The following is a 27,446-nucleotide window of genomic DNA, read 5'->3' as shown; positions in this document are numbered from 1 at the left end:
GAAAGATCAACAAAAAAAAAATTAAGAATAGAAAGAGGTTTTATACCCATCATTAACTTTTAGATGTCCAGGATGTTAGACGTGGGGTCTTGATCCATACACGTCCTCTGTATGGGGGTGTACCTGGACTCATACGAGACCCCATCTGGTCCTAGCCTAGTCTTCCTGCCCCTCCCCTCAGCATTGACCCCCCCCCCCCCCCCCGCCCCTGTGGTCAGTGACACACAGGCCTGTCCCACCTGCAGCCCCCCAGGGACGCCCGACAGCCTGTGTGTGTGTGTGTGTTCCGGGGGGGCTCTCTTGTCTTCTAAACCAGGCTGTCTCTCTGTAAACCATCCAGGCCAGCCCAGCAGAGGAGTCCCATCTGCCCGGCGGAGGGACCTCCAGCTGGATGGGCTCCAGAAACAAGGAGGTAAACTTGACCCACTGTCCCCGCTGTCCATGACCTGACCCCCCCTCCCCCCCTGCCTGCCCCGCCCACCCACAACCATTAAAGGGGATTCCACTGACGTACAGACAAACTAACTGACCCGCATTCTCTGTAAGCCCCCCCCCCCCCACACCCACGCACACACACACACACCCCCAAATGACTGACCAGCGCTGCAACAAATCAAGGGGGCTGTGTTGACGCTAGTTCCGGTGCACCGTTTGGTTCGTGGCACACAGGAGAGAGGGGGGGGGATGCATTGAAAGTACCTGACCGTGGCTCATACACGTACACACACACACACTCAACCCCCTGACAGGTTGGTTAGGGTTGAACTGTTCCAGTGACTTTTTTTCTCTCCATTTTATTTGTTTTGACGTTTTCTCGCTACAGGGTTGATATATTTCGTGCTTTTCTTTCCCTCCCCTACCGGAAGGGACCGAGCGACCCATGCTTCCTGTGTCTGCTGCCCTGCTGTTCTCTCTGCCAGCTAGACTGCCTGTCGCCTGTGCTGTGTGCAGTGTGTACCAGGCTGTGGCCCTGCCTCTGTACCCAGAGGGGCAGGAAGCTCAACACGGTCTTAACGCTTTCACCCCCACCCCTCTCTCTCTCCCCCCCCCCCCCGCCCCTCTCTCTGCAGACCCGGGAGGAGAGGAAGATGGAGGCCATCCTGCAGGCCTTCGCTCGCATGGAGAAGAGGGAGAAGCGCAGGGAGCAGGCCCTGGAGAGGATCGGCACCAAGTCAGACGTGCTGGGGCGTAGCGACATCAAGGAGGAGCCCCCCGCCACCCCCGAGGCCGAGTGTCCTGCACCCATGCAGGTGACGACACACACACACACACACAGCAGGACACATCCCAGGTTGTTGCTGGGGGCCTATCAAGAGTCAGGAAGTTCTGTTTAGTTACTGTGTTCCTGACCATGTGACGTGTTGTCTCCAGCCCCTGCTGGAGGTGAAGGAGGAGCCGGGCCTGAAGCCGGCCAAGGTCAAAGGCTCCCGCCAGAGGAAGAGCTTCACCAGGAACCGCACGCACATCGGCCAGCAGCGGCGGCGAGCGCGCACCATCAGCACCTGCTCCGACCTGCCGCCGGGCTCCCCGGGGGACTGTCTGGAGCCCCTGGCCAGCGAGGGGGCCCCCGAGGGCGAGGCCCCCTGCGCCCCCGAGCCGGAGACCCTGTTGTCCCACCCTCCCGACGCCAGCCCCCCGCACAGCTGCTCTCCCGCCCCGGACAGAAGCCGCCCCGGGCAGAAGAACTTCAAGGCGAAAAAGGTAGCGCTCTCATCCACTCGGTCCCGCATATGCCACGGTGATATTTGGTTCACTCGTCAGTCCGTATCGCTTGCCTCATTGAAGCCTTTCCTCTCCTCCCTCCCTCCCAGGCTTCCTCTCTGTCCGCCCAGCAGCACTTTGTGAGCGAGTGGGCGGGGGACAAGCCGGAGCGCGCCGTGCGGACCCCGGAGCCGGTCCCCGAGCGGCCCCTGAGGATCAGCAGCGACCCCGAGGTGCTGGCCACGCAGCTCAACGCCCTGCCGGGCATGACGTGCAGCCCGCACGTCTACAGCACGCCCAAACACTACGTCCGCTTCTCCTCGCCCTTCCTCGTCAGCCGCAGCCCCACCACGCCGGGCGTGCCCACCGGGCGCCGGCGCTCTCGAGAGCTGCCCGAGACCCCGCCCACCTCCGGCTCCTGCAAGAAGGTACGTAGAACACCCCCCCCCCCCCCCCGGGGCTGGTGACCAGCTGGAGCCCGGCTGGTTCATAGCTCCTCCTCCTGGCTTCATCGAGGGCTTTGTGTGGAGGTGTAGTTTGGTAGCAGTGGTGCGGTGCTGACCTGCCTGTCGTCTCCTCCACAGCGCTGGTTAAAGCAGGCTCTGGAAGAGGAGGGCTCCACCAGCCCGGCCAGCAGCCGCCCCGCCCTCCTCCTGCCCCCCGACGGGCCCCTCAGCCCCCCCATCAACGGAGACTCGGATAGCCCCCTCCCCTACAACGGATGCTCTCTACCAGGTGGGTGCTGCCGCCTGTGTGCACGCCGTGGGAACATGGCAGAGCACATTTCTCGTTCTGTGTGTGTGTGTGTGTGTGTGTGCGTGTGCGTGTGAGCATACAACTAACCCAAAGGTGTGTGTGTGTGTCTCAGAGTTGCCCACCCCCCTGAAGAAGCGTCGCCTTTGTCCTCTGGACACCTGCATGTCGGAGAGCTCCACCCCCTATGGCTCTCCCTGTGCCACGCCCACCCGGGCTGACCTATCAGAGACGCCGGGAACGCCCCTCCTGCTGGCCACCCCGCCCCGCCCCCGCGCAGAGGAGCCCAGCACGGAGCCTCTACCCAGCACCCCGACACACACATTTAGCGCCCCGCAAGAGGTAAGACCCCAACCACACACACCCACAGTGGTCCACAGGAGTGAAGGGGGTGTTGTATTGACTGTCTGTCCCCGTGCCTGCAGAGTGAGTCTTCGCTGGACAGCTCCCCAGAGGGCAGTCGCAGACCCAGCACCCACGAGGTGAGCCGAGGGCCGTCAGCGTGTTGGCGCGCCTCACACCTCCTCACCTGGACACATCTGAGAACCAGTCCAAGGCCCCTGTCTAAAAGCTCTTTCCCTCCTTCCCCCCAGGTGGAGCGCCCCCCCTCGCTGCTCTCCTCTCCCTGCGTCAGGGCCCCCAGTTCAGACACCCCTCCCCAGGACACCAAGGCGCCCGCGGCCCCCCTGAGCCCCGAGGCCCCCGCCGTGGAGGTCCAGGACTGCGGGGAGGAGGAGGCGGCCGACCCCGGGCCGGGGGCCGAGGCCAGCAGCGAGGCCTCGTCCTCCGCCGACCCGTCCTCCTCCTCGTATCCTCCCTGGATGAAGAGCCCCGAGAGAGGGCCGGCGCCCGGCCCTGGAGGGCTGTCCTTCTCCCCCATCAACTCCAACCTGAGGGACCTGACCCCCTCCCACACCCTGGAGCCCATTCTGCCCTTCAGGCCCGAGGCCGGGGCCGCCGCCGCAGCTGGGGCCGGTGTCGGGGCCGGGGCCGTGGTGGCCGCTCCCTTCAGCGAGGCCGCCCAGCTGTTCTACCCCTGCTCAGAGGAGGGAGGAGCCCTGGGCTTCTCGCGCTCGCTCAGTGGAGACAGCACAGGCGAGGGAGGGGGGTCAGCGCACAACCCCCCCCAGAAGAAGAAGGTGAGCAGCGGCTGTCTTGTCACATGGTCCTGTCACATGGTCTTGTCACATGGTCTTGTCACATGGGCTCGGTTGTGACCCCGCTGATGTGGTCCTTTCCCAGGTGTCTCTGCTGGAGTACAGGAAGCGCCAGAGGGAGGCTCGCCGCAGCGGCTCCAAGACGGACTGCGGCTCCCCGCTCTCCATGGTGGTGCCCCTCACCGTGGACGTGTTCCCCGTCGCCGTGGAGGCCGCCGCCCACGAGCCGCCGCCCCCTGCCCCGACCCCGGCGCCCAACACGCCCAACACCCCCCAGGCCTGCGAGGACCCAGACCCCGCGGCCCCGGCCCCGCCCCCCGCCCCGGGGGACAGGGAGGAGGGTGGAGGAGGAGGAGGAGGAGGAGAAGGACAGTGGTAGGTGCTCTCCCTCCGGTCCTCCCCTACCTGCAAGGCTGACCTCTCACCCTTCACACAATCCCCCCCCACCCCCCCTGCACCGTTTGAGCGGCCGTCAGGTCTGACGGGAAGGAAGGGCTAACGTGTCGTTTCCTGTCAGGACGGCGTCCACCTCGGTGGAGCAGGCCAGGGAGCGAGGCTACCACCGCGCCCTGCTGCTCAGCGACCACCGCAAGGACAAGGACCCGGACGGGGAGGCCGAGGGGGGGGAGGCTGCGGCCTCGTCGAGTGACCCACCGTCGCCCAGTCCTCAGAAGACCCCGACACACACGGTAAAGACACGCACACGCGCTCTCTCTCCCTGTGTAGTCTGTGTTTCTGATGAGCTGATGGAAGCTGTGCTGTGAGATTGAGCCCTCATCTCCATGTGTCCCCCTCCAGCCGTGTTCCCCAGGCCCCGGCACCGCCCCACAGCCTGCCAGCCGGCCAGCCAAGGAGGAGGAGAGCGACAGCCAGCCTCAGACCCCCACCCAGAACCCTGCCAAGCCTGCAGGCTCCAAACCCACAGCCCCCCTGACTCCCACCAAGCTGCATGCTGCCCCTCTCCCATCCTCCCCCAGCCACTACCCCAACCCCTCTGTCCTCCACTCTCCTAAGACCCAGGCCCAGGGCTCGCCCTTCCGCGGCCAGAGGGCCTTCCTCTCCTCCCAGCCCCAGCCTGGCCCAGCCTCATTCTCCCAGTACAGCCCCCAGAGTGCCCCACCCCCACCGCCCCCTCCTCCCCCAGCACCTCCAGCCTCCGCACCCTACTTCCCTGGCCAGGCCACCCCCACCGCCGGGCCCTTTCCGGGGTTCAAACCAGCTGTTACTTCCCCATTTGCCCCTGGCTCCCAGCCTCTCCTCCAGACTCACCCCCATGCCCTGCACTACCAGACCTCTAGTGCCCCACCTCCCCCTCCACCTCCACCTCCTCACCCCCAGCCCGGCCCCTCCCTGCTGCACGTCAGCCTGCAGCCCCCTCCCATCCAGCAGCACCAGCTCCTGCTGACCGCTGCCCCCCAGGTCCCTCCCCCTCCGCCCCCTCCCCCCCAGGCCCAGACCCCCCAGACCCAGCAGCAGCAGCAACAGCCTAGTGGCAGCACCCTCCTGTCCCTGGCACAGGGGCCTCCACCCCCGCCGCCCCCTCCCCCGCCTCACGCCCCCTCCACCAGCGCCTCTCTCCAGGCCCCGCTCCACTTTCAGAACCTCGGGGGGTTCCAGCCCTCCTTGCTGCACCCCGGCGCCTCCACCAACCCCTCCGTGCCCTCCGCCACCTACCCCCCGCCCCACCAGCAGACGGGACTGCCCCCCCCTCCCCCTCCTCCTCCCCAGCAGACTCAGCCGGGCCAGGCCCAGGCCCAGCCCTCGGCCACCCAGATGCCTAGTGGGACTCGTGGGGCCTCTGCCTCCTCCGCCCCCTTCCACAGCACTGGGTACTTGGGTACAGGGTGGCACTGACCAACCCTGAGCAAGCCTAACAACCCTCCCTGCCGGCCCCTTTGAACTCACTCTAAGAGGGGGCTCCTACAGACGATGTGCGTGTAACATAAGTTGTATATATATTTTCTATGTACCTGAACACATGGCCAATGGAAAAACAGGAGGACTTGGTATGAAAGGGTACTTTTCAAAAGAAAATGGACAATTTGAGAAGAAGGAGAAACAAAAAAGGACCTTGCAACAATCCTTGAAGAGACTTTGTAAAATGAAGATGGACGATCTCCCCTGGTGCTCATCACCCTCTCTCTCACTGGTGTCACTCTGCCAGGGACAACTCTCCTCCCTTTCTTGGTTTATTATTTTTTAAATCTCCTTCCTGATAGACAGAACAATCTGTCCTCTCTGTGTTGTTTGGATTCCTGTTGTAACGCCCCGCACTTTCTGTATCAATGGACATTCCAGCCTCGATCCCTTTGTCCGTTTGTTCTTTCTCTTCTCTTGTCTATTGTCTTGCTTTACACCATTTATTTGTTTTTATCTAGTGGCTCATTATAGCGAAAAAAGCTTTTTGTATAGAGAAAAAAACCCAGTGAATACAGAATTATTATTTTTTTTATTCCTCTGTGTAACAAATATCTGTGCACCGCTGCAGAGATTCAGAAAAGCCCTTCTGGGAGCCGGCTTTTCTGGCCCAGGAGGACGCAGTCATCCTCACATGGAAGATGCCTGTGTGGAAGGTGGAGAGTGTGTGTGTGTGTGTGTGTGTGTGTGTGTGCGCGTGTGTGTGGAAAGTGGGAGTGCGTGTGTGTGTTGGGTGGGGTCTGTTTCTGTGTGAAAGAGTGAGAGATGGAAGGAAAGTGGAAGGCAGATTCCAAGTGACTAAATGTTTGTCCTGTGTGAGTTTCTGAAAGTGAGAAAGCAGGGTGGAATGATGAGTGCTGTAGTCTTCTGAAGTGGTCAGAGAGCGAGAGGACTCAACGTAGGTAGAACGTTAGCGGTTTATTTTTGAATATCAATGGTTATTTGTAGAAAGTGTAATTTAATGTATAGGTGGTTACTCCAGCTTTCACCAGAAACAGGATTGTAAATATTTGCTTCTTTTCTTTTCTATGCTTGTACAATTCGCTCCCATCCCATTTTTGAATATGGTTGTAAATACGAGTGCTCTTTTGGCAAAGCTGAATGTTTCTGTGACAGTAGCACTATTTTATTTTGTTTTCTTTCTTCTGGACTATTCAACTTTGTCTTTTTTTATTATTTGTGTGAGTGTATGTTTGTGTGGAGGAGAGAGACTCACAGACACTGCACTGGTTGGCTATTTTCATGGTTCATATAATAAATCACTGTAATGACAGTTTTATACCACTGGTGGTGTCGTGTGTGTGTGCGTTTTTGGAAGGGCGAAGGTAGCGGTGGGTCCTGGGCCTGTCTTGGCTGTCTGGCTGGTGACGGATGTACACTGAAAGGTCAAAGGTCATCTGCAGCCTTTCAGAGAAAGCAAAAGGCTCACTACGCCGTAGGGCTCGTCAGGGACACGAGACGGCCTCAGTTCACTTGATACTAGATGTCTGGTCATGTTGAATTTTCAGTGCTTGGCTTTGCTTTCCACAAAAAGCACATTGAGCGTTATGATTGGCTGGCATAATTACCTATCCTGATTGGGTAACTTGTAAAGGGTTGTTCAGGTGACCAGATGGGCTCAAACTTGTCTTTGATCTTGCACACTGTGCTTATGAATGCATTTTAATGAACGTCAATGATTTAAAAGGACTCTTTACAATTGCAAAGTACACACTTGTTCCTGTTTTTGTCTAACTAGATGGGACAATCAAGTATTTCCAAGCACCAATTGTCTGAAGTGGTATTGTTTCATCTAGAAGAAAGGTTTCTTTTGTTTCATATATTGTTTCACAGTGAGAAATTGACAAGTCAGGATTAAAGACAAATTTATTAACCTGTTTTTTTCTATATATTTTTTTTCATGGAATATTTACACATGCAGACAGGATGAATGTTATAAAGGTTGGAACAGCTGTTAGTCTTGTTATGGTTCATCAAAATGTCCACGTTGAACACACTAGTAATAACTTCAGTTTGTAAATGTAAGGGTCACGGTGACTGTTGGAGAAATGGGAGCCTTCCAGCATGATGAGTGGACACATTACAGTCACACATATATATATACTGGATCCAAGGAAATCCATCATTTCCAGAAATAATCCACATAATGTATGAAAAGATGTCAGTTTCTGCCACGAAGCCCTCAGACAAGAGAAGTAGGCACATATACTTGGATCACACAAGCATGTAACAGAGTTGTGGTGCGTTACGTTACAGTGAGTAACAACCACAACTGGACACGGGCTGAATACTGCAATACTGAATCTGGCATAGATCTGGCATAGATAAGCTTTCCTCATACAGCAGCTACATCCTACATCCTGGTCCAATTAAGAACAGGCAATAGAAAGCAACAGCCTAAACAGAAAATGACCTGTTTTTGTGTGCTTTATTTTTATTTTTTTTACTAATCACTGAGACAATTCTGGCTGATAATGCGGTATGGCACACACTGAAATAGACCAGTAGCTTTCAAATACTGAATCAACTGTAAAGGTCAAAGTCAAAACAAAATACATTCAATACACTGAATATGTACAGTATATATTTAACACATTTCATATATTTTCCTATCCTCAATACTGTATTTTTTTCCCCATGTTTCTGACCGAGTCTATTTTAACTGAATCTATCACAACTCTTTTTTTCCCCATTTACAGTGGACATTTAGTTTTCTTCCATGAAGCCGTGTTCAGTGTGACTGTCACTGTCTTCCATTTAGTATGTAGTGATTTCCAGCAGTCTGCTCATGGTACAGCGACATCATGGTACGGTGGCTCTCAAGGCCAAACAGTGTAGAGTCTTCACAGCTCCCACCCTTGTGTTGTCCAGTCTGATAGTTCACAGCCAAGTAAAGGCTACACTGTTGACCAGTAGCTTGGAGAGAATCCCCTGGACTGCGCACAATTGACTGCTATGGAATACTAGTATAACACAATTATGACACAATTTGCAACTGTCGGCACAGTTGAAAATCACAGACGTCACAGGTGATATAGAAAGAAGTTCTTAACCCATAAAGGTTCTTGGATGTAATGTCAGTATCTAGATGTAGGCCTACATGAGAATAGTTTTTTGTTGTGATTTTACATTTTACTATTCAGAGTGAGTGAGTAGTTCCTTCTTGACATAATGGGCCTATTTCTCTCTTTGATGTTCTTTCCTTTCCCCCAACAGCAGCCCTCCATCCTCCAGGGGGTGACTGTTTCAAGATGGAACAGGACATCAACACTTCCCATAGGCTGCAACACCTGTGGACATCAACTGAACTGTTCAATCTGCTCATGGAATCACTTCAGAAACAGATTACAAACAGAGAACTGTGAAATGAGGTATTTAGAAATATGCCCAGCAAGACCTCTTACCCGTATGTACTACTGTGTTAGGCATTACCACTCTCTGTGGAGAGAAAGAGAAGATGTAAGCATACAACATTGGGATATCCAGTTAGCAGGATATGGAGCTGCAGTTCAAGTGATTGCCAGAAGGTGGCAGTGTGGTAATCCCAATCACAGAAAACATCTATGTACGTGCCTCAGATATCCCTATTTGCAAAAATAGTAAATCAGTTGACTGACTCATTACTGTAATGAAGCATTAAATCACATGGCATCTGGAGTACCCCAGAGACAAGTGGGTCTGTAGACAGGGCTTTTGATACACTGGGGAACTGATGTTAAGTAATTGAAGAACAGTGTCTGAATTTAAGATTTATGCTCATCAATTGTTATCCCTTTGCATACCGAACATGAGATTCAATAGAAGTTGCACACCATCCTGCATTATCTCCAACCCTTCTCCTACCTCTCTCGCCCCCCTCGCCTACGGCTGATAATGGGATTCTCAGTCCAGGGTGATGGCGCTTGTGTGATTAATTTAGGCAGGCTGAGTGCAAGCTGTGTAAACAACCATTAGTAATTCATGATTCCGTCCAGTGGCTGCAGGCTTCAATTAACCCCAGCTCCTGCTCAATTCCCTCCTTTGCTGTCATTCCCTCGCTATATCGCTCATTCTTCCTGTGTCTTTTCATCATGTTGATGTTGTTTTCAGACACAGTCTTACGTCCTTGTCTTGCTCATGCTTCCTCTCTCTCATTCCGCTCCTCAGCCATCCAATCAAACCAGTGGTGATAGCAGCAGGCAGGTGCTATGTAACACGCATCTGATATATTCAAATGGATGACTCGTATGTGTGAAATTATGCTCAGAATACCTGTATAAAGAGACACATTTAGAATTTCTAACATCCCCTGTTTCTGTGGGGTATTTAGAGTTTAGATAAAGAGGTGCAGTATGCAGCTTCGATATACACCCCATGGAATTCACTGGCTGTTGCTTTTGCTTTGAAGAGAGGTTTTGCAGCTGTGTCACCAAAAAACCAGGGTCTGAAGCTATAGTACTATCGCCAATAGGATTTTACAGTCGTGAGTTACCATGATTAATCTTCCCAAACTCAACCTTCATACGGACACAACACCATAGAGCGAAGCTAAGCTCGACTGCGTTTCAAGCAGGTTAACATGGAGACACGACTGCTCCGAGTGTCTCAAGGCAGGTTGTGAATGGAGCAGGTGAGCCTAAAGTCTTAGTCGCTCTAAAGGCAGGATGAGGTGCGGTCCTTACTGTCTCCCAGCAGATCGTCTGCCATCAGGCCGTCCTGGCGGTTCCCCAGCACGAAGGCCAGGAAGGAGAGGATCAGGGCGTCCATGATGCCCATGATGGCCAGGATGTAAGCCCAGCGGACGGAACACGCCCCCAGGGTGTACTTGTCCGTCTGCTCCCCGCACATCCGCTTCACCTCGTCAGAGTCCCAGCCGTCAGGGTAGATCATACAGCCCAGGATCAGACATGTGCCTGGGACAGGGACAGGGACAAAGACGGGGCCCAAAGATGTGGGTGAGGAGGAGAGGGAAAGGATGGGGGACAGACGGAGAGGGATAGAGGGTTCAAGAGAAAGGGAGAGAGAGATGGAGAGCAAGGACAAATGATTGTCACACCACACCTGAGCCCATTGCCAGTCTCTCCACTTGCCCTTTTGATACCAGACAGACATGGTGCGCACACACACACACACACAAAAACCTCACTGTCAGGCTTGTTGATGACTGTTTTCTGGGGACTGTCTGACAATAACAGACATTTGCACGGAGCAATAACTGTTGTCAGGAGACATCATCCAATCACGCGGCCACGTTACGGAAGGAACAAGTGGATGTCTGCAGTCTGGGAGTGTAAAGCTAGTTAGCGCTGTCAGAGGCGGAGCAACCACAGCTGAGGAGACCCACAACAGATACACAGGTAGGTGATGGAAGGCTCCAAGGGATGAAAAAAAGAGAGGTTTAATCTCAGGAAACGACATTGGGAATACCCCCCTTCATCCTTCTCTCTTTCACTATCTTTCTTTCGCTCTTTCCCACCCTCATTCAAGGTGAACGTCGTCACGTAGAGACGGAGTGGGGATGAGACGAGGGAAGCTGAATGAGGAGAGGGAGCCTATGAGGAAGTGTGGAGTCGAGCAGCACAGAGCGCTGTTTGGACTCAGGACCCCCTGCTGTGCTCCCATTCTCTCTAATCTCCGGTTTCCTGCACACACAAACATGCTGTGATACAGAGCAGAATGGTGGCAATAATGATCATAGCAGCTATAATAATCATCCCAGTGCAGGAACACTAATCCAGATCCTACGCCTCCAGTCTCCACTCACTTGAAATGCATTATTGACAACTTCAATAATGTCTGGTTAATCTTTAACAGCTGATCAGCTATCTGATTTCTGTTCCTTCTGTGTTAACTGTCTCGACAGCAGTGTTAACTTATGCTGAGCGGTGCTACATTCTGACTCAGAATTAGTCATACGCCAGGTTATTATCAGTCTAGAGAGAGAAAATCTCATGATCTTATCCAGTGCACATTCATCATCTCCACATCCAATACTGCTTGTCTGTGTGTCTGCCTGCCTTTCTGTCTCTCTGTCTATTTGTCTGTCTGTGTAAAAACGGTTAGCTAGCCTGCCCTCACCCATCGAGCAGTCGATTATTAATGCTCCCACTGATTTGACTTGATGCTTCTGTTGGTCTGAACTGTTTTGGAACACACTTCATGCGCACACACACCACCCTTTCAACAATCTGTCTGTCTGTCTGTCTGTCTGTCTGTCTGTCTGTCTGTCTGTCTGTCTGTCTGTCTGTCTGTCTGTCTGTATCTTTCCATCGGCCTGCACAAGAAAAGAGAGGAGAGATCATCTGAATGAGAGCTCTCATGCACACGACAAACCCCTCAGCCCCTCCAGAGAACCTCCAGAAGGTCTGATAAGAACTGTTCTGAAGGACTACCTTTAAAGTGACTTGGCATCGACAGTAAGTTGGACCAATTAGCACCTGTGAAGCCAGCAGATGTCCTCTATGACCTCCCATGTGTGAGTTGTGGTGTTAAAGCACAGTGTCGTAACAGCTGGGTCAACAGGACTGTTGTGGTAGAGAACTACGGTTGCCAAGGTGACCTTTAGGATGAAATGGCTGAACCTGTGTGTGCAGTGGGCTGATCATGGGTGGGAGGGCCATGTTCCTCTCTAAAAGGCAGAGCACTGCCAGCACTGTCATTTCTGAAGGACACATTAGTGCCTTTCCATGCTCTTGACTTCCTAATGCATATTTCTCATATATATATGTATTTAAGTCGTGAATATCCATGACGGGGTGCAAAGTGATTCAATGTATCGCTCTGGCAGTGTCAGACGCTGCATATACAGCTAAGTGTTTGTGTGTTGGGAGGTGTCAACAGCCTCCCCTCTCCCTCTCCCTCTCCCTCTCCCTCTCCCCTTCCCTCTCCCCTTCCCTCTCCCTCTCCCTCTCCCTCTCCCTCTCCCCTTCCCTCTCCCTCTCCCTCTCCCTCTCCCTCTCCCTCTCCCTCTCCCTCTCCCTCTCCCTCTCCCCTTCCCTTCCCTCTCCCTCTCCCTCTCCCTCTCCCTCTCCCTCTCCCTCTCCCTCTCCCTCTCCCTCTCCCTCTCCCTCTCCCTCTCCCTCTCCCTCTCCCTCTCCCTCCCCTCCCCTCTCCCTCTCCCTCTCCCTCTCCCCTTCCCTCCCTCATGTGTTGCCAGTCAGGTCTGGTGGATTGGGGTGGGCTGCAGAGTGATCAAAGGAGACTTCAGATCCCAGCACTCCCCTGGGTGTTGTCTCAAGAGACACCTCTGCTCTGCCCTGCTCACATGATCACTATAGGCCTGCCAGCTCTGCCTCTGCATCAGGGATCAGAGAGCAGGAGAACATGCAGTTAAACATAGTTAGTACATCTTTTGCACAGACTGTGTAGCACATTTATCTTTCCATATATTATCCATTGTTGTGTGTGCTTCTGATAATCTCTTTCCGTAACTCTCCCTCTCTCTGACTCTCTACCTCTCACTCTCTGTCTCTCTCTATCTCTACTCCCCCCTCTCTTTCTCCTAGAGGGTGCCCTGCAGATTGAGTTAATTGAAAGGCATCAGAACCTGGACCCCTATGACATACACACATGCACATACACCCACACACATGCACTAACACACACACACACACACACACACACACAGTCAGCTCTTAATCATGCAGCATAACACAGGCTCTGCTCTCTTCCTACGTGGTTGCTCAAATGCCATGGTGATTGAGGTTGTGTGCGTGAGCATGTGTGTGTGTGTGTGTGTGTGTGTGTGTGTGTGTGTGTGTGTGTGCTTTGGAGATGATGTGTGTGATGCGTGGCAAGGATGAGCCAGGCCAAATGGGAGGTAAAAACTGACAGATAAAAGCAAGCATTGCACCTCCCTCTCCTCCTCCCTCTGTCATCCCGAGGGGTAGGGGGGCATGTTTATGGCTGGGTGTAATAAGGCAGGCCAGGAGATGTGAATGACAAGCTGCTGTCTGCTGCATACACTCCCAATGTTCCATTCAGACCAGCCTGCTCAGTCGGCCAACCCAGTGAATGAGTCAAGAAATTCATGAATGACCCGATGAATTCGCCAATTGTAATTACTCATGGAGAATTAATGAAACAGTGCTGTGCAAGAATAATGCATTACAACAAGCTTTTTTTCTCCCTTTTTTCTTTTTTAATTGCTGCGATTTAATGACCGCAAGTGATTCTAACTGGGAAGGAGCTGTCCAAATGTGAGGTGCTGAAACACTGAACGGCTGTATCCTGGTCCGCCCCCAGCTGCTCTGTATCTCAGACCAAAGCAGCCGTCCTGTCTGGTCGCTCTGTATGCAGACCAACACACACACACACACACACACACACACACACACACACACACACACAGGCACACAAAGCCATCTGCATGGTCCTTTCTCTCCTTCCCTCCTCGACACCTTGTTTCTGTTGTTGCTGGGGCTGATAAAGATTCTACAGGCAGGGAAGAAGAGACACTACAGATAAAGGAAGGGAGGAGCCAGGAGATAAGAAAGAGGGGAGAGAGAGAGAGGGACTAAGGCGAGTGGGTGATTGTGAATGGTGTGGGTCTGCAGGGCTGACGGAGAGGAAGACAGATGGACTGTGTACAGTGCTGAGTCCCTCAGAAGGGGGAGGGGAACAGGGCGTACACACAGAGCACACAGCGAGCAGCGGAGATGACACGACAGAGAGGGAGGGGAATACCGAGTGGAGGTATGAAAAGGAGTTGCAGGGTTGGAATCCTGATGGACCTCGTATGACAGGAAGCAAGAAGAAAGGGGGTGTGCAGAAATGCAGAACTTGACGGGAGCGCTGGTGAAAAGTGCACACTTCACAGTCCAAGTCAGGCACTACAGGCAGCTAAAGTCAGGGCACATCAACACTTGTTTCGTTTAAATGTTGAGATCAATGTAACTGCTTAGTAGCCCTATTCAACAGACTGTTCATGTGCACTAGATTACACGAGTGGCTCGTTTCTGCATGCTCCCTGTGGAATGGTGTCGCCATAAAATTGATTGAATATGAAATTGACCAGCTAATCAGTTGGTGCTGGAGCAGACACCATCAGCCCTGGTTACTATCAGGCCTGGCAGAGGCACTAGCTCAGAGTTATAGTGTTATTAGCTTGTCATCATTTCCACGCCAGAGGAACAAACTGATGGCCTCAGCACAAGGCTGTACATGCTTAAATTGGAACCCTAACTGTAAGAGAACACCAGTCAGATCTCCCTCTGGAAAGTGTTTTTGCTGATTAAATAAAATAAGTAAAAGTGTTTATATCTGCATGTTTGTTGATGGTAAAAATAATGATCTGTATGAAGAGCGTAAAGGGACCTCTGTCTACCCTCATCAAAGCACTTTACCTGTCAGCATCTGTCACATCCGGAAAAGCAGCTTAATGAAGATTATTTTACAATGACAAATGAAAACATCACCAGTTACTAGACAGAGCTATAACAAGTCTTCATATTTTAATCACATGATCGGTAAGTCATTTTGCTAATCCTCAAGAGCTTATGTTTCCTGTTTAAACTATTTCATAAGGCACACTGCTTCAAGGCAAAGTTTCAGAATGCTAGGTAAACAATGGATATAATATCTAGCTCAATAGTAAATGTTTTGAGCTTCCTGAAAACTGAGATTGGATTTAAGAGTAATATTTTATATTCATCGAGCTGATCTGCTGCAGTCTTGGCTTTAGATAGTTCCATTCCACCAATGATGAGAGACCAGCTACTCCACCAATAAGGCTTGCCACAGTTGCGATGTCACACATTAGCTTCTCCCATTGACAGAAGGGGCAGATGCCGCATTGTCATGGTGACTGGCTGCCTGCTGTCAGTCCTGTGATGCATACAGTGAGTGATGAGCATCCAACTGTCAGCTGCGTCCACATGCAGCATGACATTGTGGCATCGCTGCTGACAATCACAGGCATGTCTCTCATCCACCCTCTCCTGTGACCCTCCTCCTCTTGACTTGCTGTCCTCTGGTCTCTTCCAGGACAGGACACGGCACGAGCAATGGCTGCCACGCGTCGCGTCCCTACACGAGTGCCTTCTCTGACACTCAGTCAGACCCGCTCTCACATAGACAGTCGGACTACACCCTCTCAACATGCTCAAAAGGAAGGCAGAGTCATCCACCATTGCCCGGAAGACACCGTTTACCATGAACCTCTAGGGCGGAGGGAACATAAGAGGTGATTGGGAACAGGTGCTCCGATTAATTACGGGCGGCAGCCAGCAGACCTGCAGAGTAACAAGCTGCTACCAAGGAGGATCCTTGGTGACAAGCCTGGCAGTCTCAGATAAAACGATGTGAGTTCATACATGTGTGCTTAATCTGGGAGCATAGAAAAAAAACACCACAAATAACATTTTGATGAAATAAAAGCACAGGGGTTATTGCAAGCCTATTAGGATAGGTCCCAACAAAGACAGTGGCATGTCGCTGCTTGTTGTCATGGACACCAATAGGCTTCTGACCCTCTTAAGGGTGGTCATGTTTTCGTTTTGGGGGCAAAAACATGTGATGTTCACTTGAAACAATGTCCCTGTGCATTGTATGTGTTTGACAGAAACCATATCCCATCACCTGAGCAAGTCTCCATTCAGGACATGAAAGTGAATCAGCTGTCATCTCTCCCAGGAGTGACGCTGCTCTGGAGGTGCCAGGAGACTTGAGCAGCTCCTCTAAATGTTTGACAGACGTCCTCTCCTCTCTCAATCATCAACACGCTGCGTTTGAAGCTCGCTCTAATATTCCTCTGATCTGGGTTGACAGCAGATCTCTCTCTCCCTCTTCCCTTCTCTCTCCCTCTTCCCTTCTCTCTCCCTCTTCCCTTCTCTCTCCCTCTTCCCTTCTCTCTCCCTCTTCCCTTCTCTCTCCCTCTTCCCTTCTCTCTCCCTCTTCCCTTCTCTCTCCCTCTTCCCTTCTCTCTCCCTCTTCCCTTCTCTCTCCCTCTCCCCCCTTGTCTCATGCTCTACTCTTCTCTCTTCCCCTCTGCATAGCGATGAAAACCTGAGAGAGAGGAGATAGATAGCTTAACACAAGGTACCAATGGGCACAGTTGCCCACTCACAATGACACAAAGGAATCCATCTGCCATGAAAAGTGAAGGTTGATCAGGTGAACCAACAGTGTACCCAGGTGATTCCTAACAGTATCAGGGGGAGGCTAAATGGCCCGCATGGTTATCACGAAAACACACTTTCAATATCCCTATGGTGCCTTTCCAGAGTGCACCTTTCCAGCCATAACCGTGATCAAGGGCTCGAGCCATGTTCCCGCCAATCGCGAAAAGAGGGGAGAGGCGGGCAAACGCTGCCGGTGTGCCGTTTCTATGGCAACCCCAGCCAGGGAGCGAGCGGGTGGTCGATGGAGCTTGGGAAGAACACTGACTGCAGAGCTCACAGAAACGAACCTCCTACCAGGGCTTGCTCTCGTCTGGGATCTCTGAACCGCAGTCCTCACACACAAGAGACTACACGACTGAAGCAACAGTAAAAAAACAACAACAACAATGACAGCCAACTCATAATATCTAGTCACAGACCTTGACTTACAAATGAGGGGGGACAACGTTATTGGAGCCCAAGGGACCTACTCCTGAACACAGATGAATTCTTTCCAGACTCCCTGGAGGACCTTCCATTGGGATCAACACAAACGCACGCACGCACAAAGGCTGCTCAGAGTCTCTGTGCTAAGTTTATCAAACAGCAACCTCTGCTGCGCTGCCTGCTGGATGAACACAGGAGCTGTTTGATGTCCTCCCAACTCAGCCCTCATTTGTATTCTCTGCTTTCCCACAGTCGTCGGCAGAGCTGTCTTTGATGGAAGGCTCTCTGTCAACATCATTAGCTGTGTTCTCCTCATGGTGAACACGCTCTCATTTGCACCTCGACGCTACTTCTGCTGCTTTACCAAGAACTGATGACGTATCAAGTCATTTCTTTCCTTTGGTTTGGAGAACGTTGGAGTCCTTTACTTTCGCAGACTGACCCCATTATGGTGCAAGCTGATGCCACATGCAGTTCCTACCATACTGGTTTATACTCATACTTTTTTCCACAGTTTTCAATGTACAGATTAAATCATCTACAGTTTTCAATGTACAGTTTGACAGACTTCAAACATCATCGTCAGGTCATTTACTAGCCCTTTAAACCTGATAATGTTTTTTCAATATCACTAGTCTCCAAGAGAAATACCACCTCCAAGGTAATATATTCCATTGACTATTTAGTCTCTGTAACAGGCCCAGTCAAATGCCATCCATTATGATGTATTGACTGATGAGAGGAGATAAGATCATTATTATAGATCATGGCATGAGAGGAGAAGGGGGTTTGAGTTTTCAATTGAACCATTGGAAGTCTAAAATCTGATTTGTTTAACAACCAGTAAATGATTGATAAGGCATAGATCAACAGTGAGAGAAAAAGGGGGAAGAACAAGAGGGAAAATAAAAAGGAGAAATAAAGCCAAGGAGAGAGGGAGAGAGAGAGAGAGAGAGAGAGAGAGGACCGAGGCTTTGATCCCAGGTTGCACATGCTCACACGACTCATTTCCACACCCAGACAGAACATGGACCACGACCGAGGAGCACCCTTTGAGCACATCAAAGGACAGGCACCATGTCTTTGATTTCTCTGGAAGCTTAAAATGGATGCGTGAAGAGAGGGGATATCTGGAATGGAATGCTGAGGAGGGAAGGGTCCTCCCTGCAGAACGTATCCCAAACACCCGATATCTATATGGTCTCACAGCCTGCGTCCAGTCACAGGTGTTGGAGCGTTGGCAGCTGGTTGTCCACGCTGGAGGGTATTTGTCCAGGTCTTGCAACCATCACCAAAGCTCATTCACCCTAAATCACTGAACAAGAGATCATTACTCATGGCCTAACAATGACAGCCAGGTGTCACACCTGGAACACTAGAGAGTGCTGGATGAGAAATACAGCTGCCAACACACAAACACATACTAGCCTACACTTGGGCGCAGGCGTACACACACACACACACACTCACACTCAATCATCCCTCATCCAAAAATACAATCCCAGATGCCCAAATCAAGAATGTGTGAACACACACATCCAGTCTCGTTTACTGCAGTCTTGTTTGATTTTTCATTTTGTGTGTTTTTTTTACAGGTCACGTCCTTGTCCTTCAGCCAGGTCTCAGGAGGAGGAATAAATCAGTCGGCTTTCTGTTGCTTTGGCCTGGTGATCAAGATAGACTTAGATGGAAAATGTAGAAAGCCAAGCGCTCCTCCGGAATCAGAGACAAGAGGCAGTCTGGAGGAGATTTGGGGACAACATCTATTGTCTGATGATTTAGAAAAATACACTGCCTAATCTAGTTGCAAGGATCAAACACATTTTTTATCTAACTGCTTTCGGTTGGACACATTTTTCAATAATGAACAGGATAAGCAGCCCAAATAAAGTTAACAGGTGTAGCTGAGGTGGTGTTATGTAGCCCCTTCCTATCCAACTTCTATTACAACATGACAATATTCATACAAGGTTCAACCTAAGAACATGTTTCAGTGTTTTTATGTTATGTGTTTGCATGCTAAAAGTTGGGGTTGTTGTTGATAATTATCTCAGTTTCCTTGTAAATCTGTTTACACTCATTGCCTTGGGCAGTGTTTGAACTACCAACTGCCTTCCAGTCCTAATTATGAAAAGTGGTTAGCTAGCTTTACATCGTAATTATGAAGCGTGTGAAGGGTTTATTTAAGATTGTGTTAAATAAACAGACTGATGCAGAGGGAAAGAAAAAGAGACAGAGGTGAAGAGAGAGAGAAAAGGAACTATCTGAAGAACATGTCAGTCTGTCCTGTGGTTGAGTACCGGTAAATATCTGAAGATTGTTGGAGTGATCCTGAGGTCTGCAGCATTGTGCATTTTTCTTTGTTAATTTCTTTCTGGTTTGAGGACACACACACAGTATTCATGCAGTTATTTAATGGCTGCTATCCCCAGAAAAATATAGCACTTTTTAAGCTTTCATTTAATCTCCAACCACTCAGAGGGCGACCAGAAAACTCCTTCAAAGGCTTTCATTCATGCTTGACGGACCATTAACTGTTCTCATAAACCAGTGTTATGCACACATCCGGATGTGTCAAGCTTCATAAAAGGATTGGAGGGGATTTTCAAAGATAACTGCTGTTATCTACGGGGTCATGTTCAGTTCATTGTAGGCTAGCTGCATTTGAGGTGCATTGTAAAAACCACCGCAGCAGCCACATCTACAATGTTAAATCCATGTCTACTAAAGTCACTGACCTAGGGAATACTAAGTCATCCAACTGCAACTTAACATGGCCGTTCGAAGCGCTGAGTTCAAACACGTTTATGTCTTCAAAAACACAGTCGTTGAAATCATTGTTAATCAGCGATCAAACCGTTAAAACTGTCGGCTGCTCTTAAGCTGTATGTGGGTTTTAGACTTGCAGGGTCTTCCCCTAGTTGTCTGAGGTTGTGTGAGGTTGCTGTCTGCACCCAGTAGGGACTCTCCTTCAAAAGGATTAAGTTGTTGATATGTAGGTCTCTAAGCTGCCCAGAGGCAGAGCTGCAATCAGGACTTGCCCCTCCTCTTCCGCCACTAATTACGCTGGAGAGCCAGGCTAATCAAGTCTTAACGAAGTGCACACTACTTGGCTTGGATATCACCTGACACTTGGCCTGAATAGTGAGTCCCAACTGCAGTGTCCAACCTTAACCACCCACCAGCTGCGGCTCGGGATCCAAACCTCCTCCGCAACACTCATGACCCCAGCGAGAAAGCCTGTGCACTGCAGCGGTGTAAAACACGATTAGGTCAGTCGAGAGTTGCAGATTACAACCCAAGTGGGTCAAATAAGAGTTATTTTTATACACTATTGGAAGATGCCTAGACGTCTAACATGGGGGGGATCAGATGGCTGAGCGGTTAGAGAGTCAGGCTATTAATCAGGTTGCTGGTCCGATTCCTGCCCGTGCAAAATAACATTGTGTCCTTGGGCAGGGCACTTCACCCTACTTGCCTCGGGGGAATGTCCTGTACTTAGTGTAAGTAAGTTGCTCTGGATAAGAGCGCCTGCTTAATTTTAATGTAATGTAAATGGACAGTTTCACTTAACGACAAAACCCGTAGATAACCAGAGTTATTATGGACACAGTAAACTTTCCCTCAAGAGGGAACAGAAAGAAAAGGACTAACTGTATTCTGTTCCTTTCTGGGCCAAGCTTATGCTCCTTGAGATTATCACTTTCCCCTGCTGGGGGATTTGTCACTGATCCCTTGTGCAGTGAAGAGCGGTAGAGCTATTTAGTGACGCTCCCTAAGGAATACATAACACAAGGAAGCAGAGAAACACCATTTCTATTTCAGAGGATAACTCTATACGCATCAATTCTGTGCACATTCACAACATTCCATTTTCTACAGATTTTCCCAACACCCACGCACACACACACAATGAACAGCCTTACATAGTCTCTAGACTACTACACAGCACAGTGTGAATACTAACAGTACCTAAAGATGCCAATCTCCTCAGGTGAGCCATCATATGGCTCCCCTGTTGCTAGGTGCCCCGCCGCTCCATGATTACCTTGATTGGGAGAGTTAGGGTGGTTGGTAGCATGAGATAGAGGCCAGGCTGACACCTCAGCACCCTACAGGGACTAAAGAACAGGCCCTTGTTATCTCACCTGTCAGACGCCCCAGCAACCCGAGTGAGTCTGCCTGGGCCTAATCTCCTCATTCACTCTCCAGTTTAAATGGCCAGAGAGGAGGAGAAATGCTAACAGAGCAGAACCACCCAACCACACGCCTGAGCCAAGGGCATCAGCCTCATGAAGCAAGCAGGAAACACTGCAAGGCTCCGACCACAGCAAAGAGGTCGCCCCACATAGACAGACTGAAATTGCTCTTTAGGGAATGGGTGACGCACACATAAAGACTCTCATCCAGCAAGTCAAGGGTTTACTTATTGAATCCGCTGTGCAGGTATTTTAAAGGAAATCCACAGATGCTGCTGAAGTGACTTTGAATGCACTTAAGGTATTCTGATAAAACTGTGAGTTGTTTTAATGATGTACTATACTCTGCACTCTAGAAAGTCGACTATCAACAACTTTTTTTATTGCCACGTCAGTAGGGACTATGACACTCTGTCATGTGTGGTAGTTTAGATACGATACGAGATACGATATAGAGGGCAGTGTAAGGATATGAAATAAGGTTACAATACGTTAAGACATCTTTATCCCTATCTAAGAAGAGATGAAGAGAGAAGAGGGATGTTCTTGTCATTGATGTGGTAGAGAGCTTGGTTAGTGTGTCCAGCCTCGCTCCTCCACTTCCAATCTTTTCTCTATTTTAAAATCGCCCTACCAACTGCTCTGTGATCAAAACTGTCAATCACACTTCAACTCATTAAGACCTTGTGGCTCTTCAATCAAACATGCCACTCTCACTTTAGCTCAAACAGGCTACCATTAGCCTGCCACTGCATCAGATAAGCGTTTATGCATACATATCTGTAGTTACAGTGTATAAAGATTATTCAACGCAGGGACGGCAGGAACAAAAAGGAGAACACATTGGCATGTTTCTATGAGGTCCATTTACTGAAGGCCGGGTCCCGTGTCATAAAAAGTTGAAAATGTATTTTCTTTCTTTACATTTGCCACTATCCCCCCACAACGGCCTTGTCAATGCCCCTCAGCCTCCCAAGTCATGAGCACAGCTTAAATCAGACACCCATGAAATCAGTATATCATGCTTGAAGCTAAAAGGCCATTCATTTTCAGCTCATGAGCAAATGACTAACATGTCATTAGTACTAATAAATGATTTATCATTTCATGGTTCCTCTCAAAAAGGTTTGATGAATCTCCAAACAAAGATAACATTAGATCACACCTCTAAAACATTTCCCCAAAATTTGAATAACAACTTTGAAAGAAATTGAACATTTGAAATGGGAAATACATTTGTAGTTCCCGTAAGCACATTTGAGTACTCAGGATAGGCAAAAACATGCCCAGGGCTCACACACAAATGAACTAGTGGCAGGTACACAGGTAACACGTCTGTGTTTGGCTGGTTTGACTATCATCTCACATATGGTCCGCAGGGACACACGTAAACCAACTTCTTCACTTCAGAATGTACGGTCCCAGACACACGTGTGCCGCTCGTGATTCATCCACAGGGTGACAGCTCTAAGAGGCACGCTGATCATTTGGGAGTAAAGATTGAAAACACACATTTCATGCCTGGTAGAAATACAGCACCACTTCCTGGAGCCAGAGTGCATTGTGGGGGATTTTGAAGTGCATACAGTACACCCTTCGTGTTTTGAGATTCCATTAATCTATGCTCTTGAGGCACTTCATGACCTTTAGATGATACGACTGTGGATGCACTCCATGGCTTTCAGAAATCTCCAAAGGGCTGTTATGTGATTCAAATTCCCCGAGTCTCGTGCTGAATTCCTTTGGCTTTGGCCTTGCAGTGCTTTGATTCATACAGCTCCACAGCAATAACTCCATTTCACTTTTACTCTGTGTTACAAAAAAAAACACTCTCCACAGCCAAAACCATCCCTCCTCTCACTCCTCGCTGTGTTTTCCAGCCAACCTGACCCTGCATCCCGTTCTACTTCATCGAGAATGAGATTCAGCTGCAGGCAGTAGGCGTCATCCCTCTTCAGGCATTGGTGTGCTGAACAGTGGGAGCGATGCGCTCACAGAGAGTGCTGGAAAGTGATCTGGCTTTCATCTAGTCCATTTACAACTCTGCCAGATGACCAAATGGCTGTGTCCTAGAGAGCCCCGACTAATGGCCTTGAAGGGGATGTGTCTGTGCACTTGGGTCCATAGGTTTGTGGGGAAACGCGTGTGGGAATTTGACTGTTTCTAAAGGTTTCTGTGTGCGTTCTTTGTTTATACATGGTTGTGTGTGTGTGTGTATCTCTGGGGCTCTTGATTGGTCACATTACTTTAGCACAGTAATCCCCTCAGACCCTGCCTGTACGTCACAGAACTGCTGAGAGGATAAGAGCAAGTCAATGTCCTTATCCAATGAGATTAGAGGGGGGTCTATTGGAATAACTCTTAGGGTTGTAAGGCTTCATGTACAGAGATAGTGTACAGAGACCAAGGTTAACTGAACTGACCCTGACCCCAACAGTACATCCGTAGATCAGTGGTTGCAGTAAACAGTCACACACCTCTGGACAGTGTTTGGGAGCCAGACAGTAACCACGGCTGCTTCCCATTAGCAACCCTGCTTTGTGCTCTTCTAGAAAAAAACTCCCTTGATCAATAAGACACTTGCAATCAAATGGGTTCTATTATGTTTGCTGCTAATGCCAACATCCTCCTCAAGAGGCCCATTTCCTGGGCACTGAGTGCAGCTTTGAGCGGAACACTTTAGCCATGCGGGGAAGCCAGGAACCAGGACCAGGAAACAAACTCAAGATCCCTCACTCAGTTCCTTTGCTTTGTTTTCTATTGAAGGAATTTCAAATAACAATAATACCTTTATTTCTAGGTGCCTTAGGCCCTCAAGGACACATTGCAGCATTTTTTTTAAACACATTAACAAATGCGTTTTAATCTGAATTTTAAACTGAGAAATACAATCCAGTTGACAGGATATACAATGGTAGAGTTCCATAATTTTAGCAATGCGTCTGGGTCGGACTGCCAGCCAGGTTTGCTGAGCATCAAGCTGCTGCCTGGTGTCAGGCAATGCCAGAATGCCTGCCACTACACAGCCCCGGCTGGCACTCACCTCATCCTAATTCACCAGAGAGAGGGAGACAGAGAGGGCTCTGAGATTTGATTGTCACAGAATAAGTGCTTGTCATTGACCTTGCAGAACATTCACCCAAAGAAGGGGGCAGCCTGTCAGTCAACGTTAGCTGTTAATACACAAGAGTAGGTTGTGGGTGGAAGAGGATGTACTGAAGAGAAACAAAGAGAGAGACCTTGTGACGAGTGGTCAATTGAAGTACATCCACAAACCACTGCAGTATGGGAGAGTTCGAAAAAGAGAACATAAAGGTAGGCTCCAAGGCACTCAAAAAGTAAGAGCATAAAGCAAATACACCTGACTTCAGTACAATCGAGACACCAACTTTGAAAGCACATCTCATACATATCAAGAATAGTGTTCAGAGAATAACCACCATCAAACCCATCTTGAAGCCCTGAACTTGTGCAGCCCTGCACAGCAGCACATTACTATGGTCAATTCCTCATGAAATCCCATCTGACCCCATCAAACTTAAGTATATAAAACCAGGATTTATGGATTCTCAGAGATGTAAAGTCCCTTACATTGTTGCCAATTACAGTTTCGGTGTAGACATGTAATAGCCAATTCCACAGTGCCACAAAATGACATTTGAGATAATGGTAGGTGAAAGACCCCCCCCCCCCCCCCCCAAAAAAAAAGACAAATATTAAGTGAGTTCACTGAGGATGAAGACTATGTGGTGAATACTGAAACATATCTGGGAACATAGCACTGTCATGAATCCATAAGATAGAAGGAACACTGAGGAGTCCATTGTCTGTATAGACGGCTTCTCACATCATAGAACTCTACACAGCTTGTAGCCGCAACACACTTATTCTATTGTGTTTCCTCAAAGAATACAAGGATAGACATAATAACTGTTGGATTCATAAATCATTTTTTACACCTGAATATTTGGCAGTTTATTATTACATCCATTCCCTGTGGTAAGCCCAAAAACAAGCAAAGCAGGCACTGACAGAGGAATACCAACTCGCTTTCATCTGCGGAAAAAGAGGAAACACAAACAGCGTTGCTCCTCATTAGGCTGGCTTGGGTTTTAATTTTGCCCCAATGACGCAGTGCTGCTCTGGATTTTACTCCAGATAATATCAGTGGTGTTGTTTGTGTAATTGTGCATGAATTATCACTGGGGTGCCTGTCATTACAAAAACACATAATATGGTTGACCTACATCTGATGAAAATGTCACCCAGTCAGGAAAGCTGAGGAATCTTAGACTCATAGGACCATTTTTTTAAATTAAATCATAAGTTAATCAGTGGTCATTCATTTTATGGGACATATAAATTAAACCATAAAACATGTCTATTTTCCATTATGTTTATTTTTGATTATACAATATCTACAGATTTCTTTCTTGGACAGTGATGTTTAGTTAAAGCCAAATTGCAATATGTAGAGACGCTTCATTTCACAGCTGGCTAACAGCCATTAATCTACATATAGTCTACTTAAAATGCATACCAATTAAATGTATGCAGTGCTAATGAGGTGTTGACAATACTTTTTTGTCAGTCTTTGTCAACTTTAACAACAATTTTAATGTTTGAACTCCATTGTGCTTCACTATAAACAATTATTGTAAATGTAGCCAATAGGTAGGCCTAAGTGTTACATACTTTATAATCTACACTTGGTTCGGACTGCACATCAGGATTAATGTATGAAACTTCCAGGAATGACCCTATACCTGAAGGCATCAATCCACTTACCTGCGGCCAGCTGCATCCAGCCGCAGATCTTGTACACCGTCCCTGTACTGCAGAAGAAGAAGAGAGCGAAGCAGCCAATGCAAGACAGGACCAGTACCATGGACATCCCGATGAAGAAGGACGCTGCCTTGAACGCGCCGGAAGGGATGGTGCTGAACTCGGTGAAGCTGCCCTGACAGGTTAGGTCCCGGGACAGTCCGTTCCCTATACAGTAATGGAACAGACCGAAGTAACCAGCCTGCGGCGTGTCTATACCGTCTCCAATCCAGTAGGGCTGTATGAAACACACCACATTGACTATGGCGAAGAGGATGGTGAAGATTGCCCAAAGAACCCCAATGGCGCGGGAGTTCCTAACGTAGTTGGTTTGGTAGATCTTGGCAGCCTCCGAAGCAGGGAGCATTGTTGCAGGAGCACCTGGCACCATTATTTAGTTTTAGCAGATTTGAGACGCGACTTTCTACACTGACTATCTCAACATTCAGTCAACATGTCAAAAACGATCACAATATCACATGCTAAGTCCATGACATTGGCTCGAGCAACTCCTTCTTGCGACTACGTTGCAGATGCAAGTCCAGCTTGCTCTGAAAGGGTTGTAAACTTCTATCTCACTCTCTGAGCCCTAGCGTCACCTGACCCATTCCTTCCGTTACCATCGTCTTCACTGAACGAAACGATGAATGAATATCATGAATGACTGCCAATCTCGGATTAATTCTGCATTCCAATGTCTGCGCCTTGTGGTCACCAACCAGCAGCTCTCATCTAATTAGTCGTCTAAGCTCCATAGCCTATTAAGCCCATAAAAAGGTGGTCGAGGCTAAACCAATGCGAAAAAATACCCCTACCTGGGTTGACCAAACCATCCGACGTATTGTTACCTACAATCTCAGTTCTCCCTGATTGAGGTTGATAAAAATCAGCGATAAGAATATCTGGTAATTGGCCATAGGTTAGGCTAGAGTTCTATTGCGTTTACATCTGTCTATAACCTAGCCTATTTTAAACACCTGTTTTTAAAGCAGGGACAAACGTAAACGTATCGACGCCCCTCTCATAGCCTGCTGTTGTTCAGTAAAGCTGAAGCCAACCAGCATCCTTTAATCACTCGCACGTCCATAGTCACTGCGTCGTCAGACGTTATTTGCGGGAAATTTGACCGCAATAGACATTCTCTGGCAATGTCACTGCATCGGGATAGGCTGTTCCTGGTGTGAACACTGATGTATAGCCACAGGTAATTTACCTGCTTAATTGTTGTTATGATGTTAATTAAAATACAGTCATAATTCAACATCACAACCATTTTTCAGCTTTGACCATAGGCTACTGTGAAACATGACCGAAAAGTGGCAATAATGTAAAAGCAATGAAACCATAGGCTATACTAACTAACTATAGGC

General features: G+C 49.3%; 2 protein-coding genes across 6 annotated transcripts in view; one reads left to right on the top strand and one right to left on the bottom strand.

Moving 5' to 3' along the window:
• Positions 1 to 6,812, top strand: part of kmt2e (lysine (K)-specific methyltransferase 2E) — a 29,359-nt gene extending 22,547 nt beyond the window's left edge. For 3 of the 5 annotated variants that reach the window (XM_084701838.1, XM_084701839.1, XM_084701842.1), the window contains 11 exons: positions 341 to 412; positions 1,071 to 1,250; positions 1,372 to 1,701; positions 1,812 to 2,129; positions 2,286 to 2,436; positions 2,570 to 2,796; positions 2,880 to 2,936; positions 3,048 to 3,593; positions 3,697 to 3,986; positions 4,129 to 4,300; positions 4,410 to 6,812. In XM_084701838.1, coding sequence (XP_084557964.1) covers positions 341 to 412; positions 1,071 to 1,250; positions 1,372 to 1,701; positions 1,812 to 2,129; positions 2,286 to 2,436; positions 2,570 to 2,796; positions 2,880 to 2,936; positions 3,048 to 3,593; positions 3,697 to 3,986; positions 4,129 to 4,300; positions 4,410 to 5,465 — 3,399 coding nt within the window. In that variant the 3' untranslated portion in view covers positions 5,466 to 6,812. The remainder of the gene's footprint in view (positions 1 to 340; positions 413 to 1,070; positions 1,251 to 1,371; positions 1,702 to 1,811; positions 2,130 to 2,285; positions 2,437 to 2,569; positions 2,797 to 2,879; positions 2,937 to 3,047; positions 3,594 to 3,696; positions 3,987 to 4,128; positions 4,301 to 4,409) is intronic. The other 2 variants (XM_084701841.1, XM_084701840.1) reach the window with 1 other exon arrangement.
• Positions 6,813 to 7,432: 620 nt separating this feature from the next.
• lhfpl3 (LHFPL tetraspan subfamily member 3) lies at positions 7,433 to 27,070 on the bottom strand. Its single transcript, XM_084701846.1, has 4 exons — positions 26,041 to 27,070; positions 10,190 to 10,420; positions 8,933 to 8,966; positions 7,433 to 8,818 (listed from the first exon to the last, which is right to left on the bottom strand). Exons 1-3 carry the CDS (start codon positions 26,465 to 26,467, stop codon positions 8,950 to 8,952), a joined length of 675 nt encoding a protein of 224 aa, XP_084557972.1. The 5' UTR covers positions 26,468 to 27,070; the 3' UTR covers positions 7,433 to 8,818; positions 8,933 to 8,949.
• Between the last annotated feature and the right edge of the window lie 376 nt (positions 27,071 to 27,446).

Source organism: Hypomesus nipponensis, chromosome 7, assembly GCF_054491055.1.
Source record: "Hypomesus nipponensis isolate SF chromosome 7, ASM5449105v1, whole genome shotgun sequence".
NCBI classification, from domain to species: Eukaryota; Metazoa; Chordata; class Actinopteri; order Osmeriformes; family Osmeridae; genus Hypomesus; species Hypomesus nipponensis.
The sequence above is the reverse complement of the archived record's forward strand: the minus strand, read 5'-3'. Positions and strand labels throughout refer to the sequence as shown.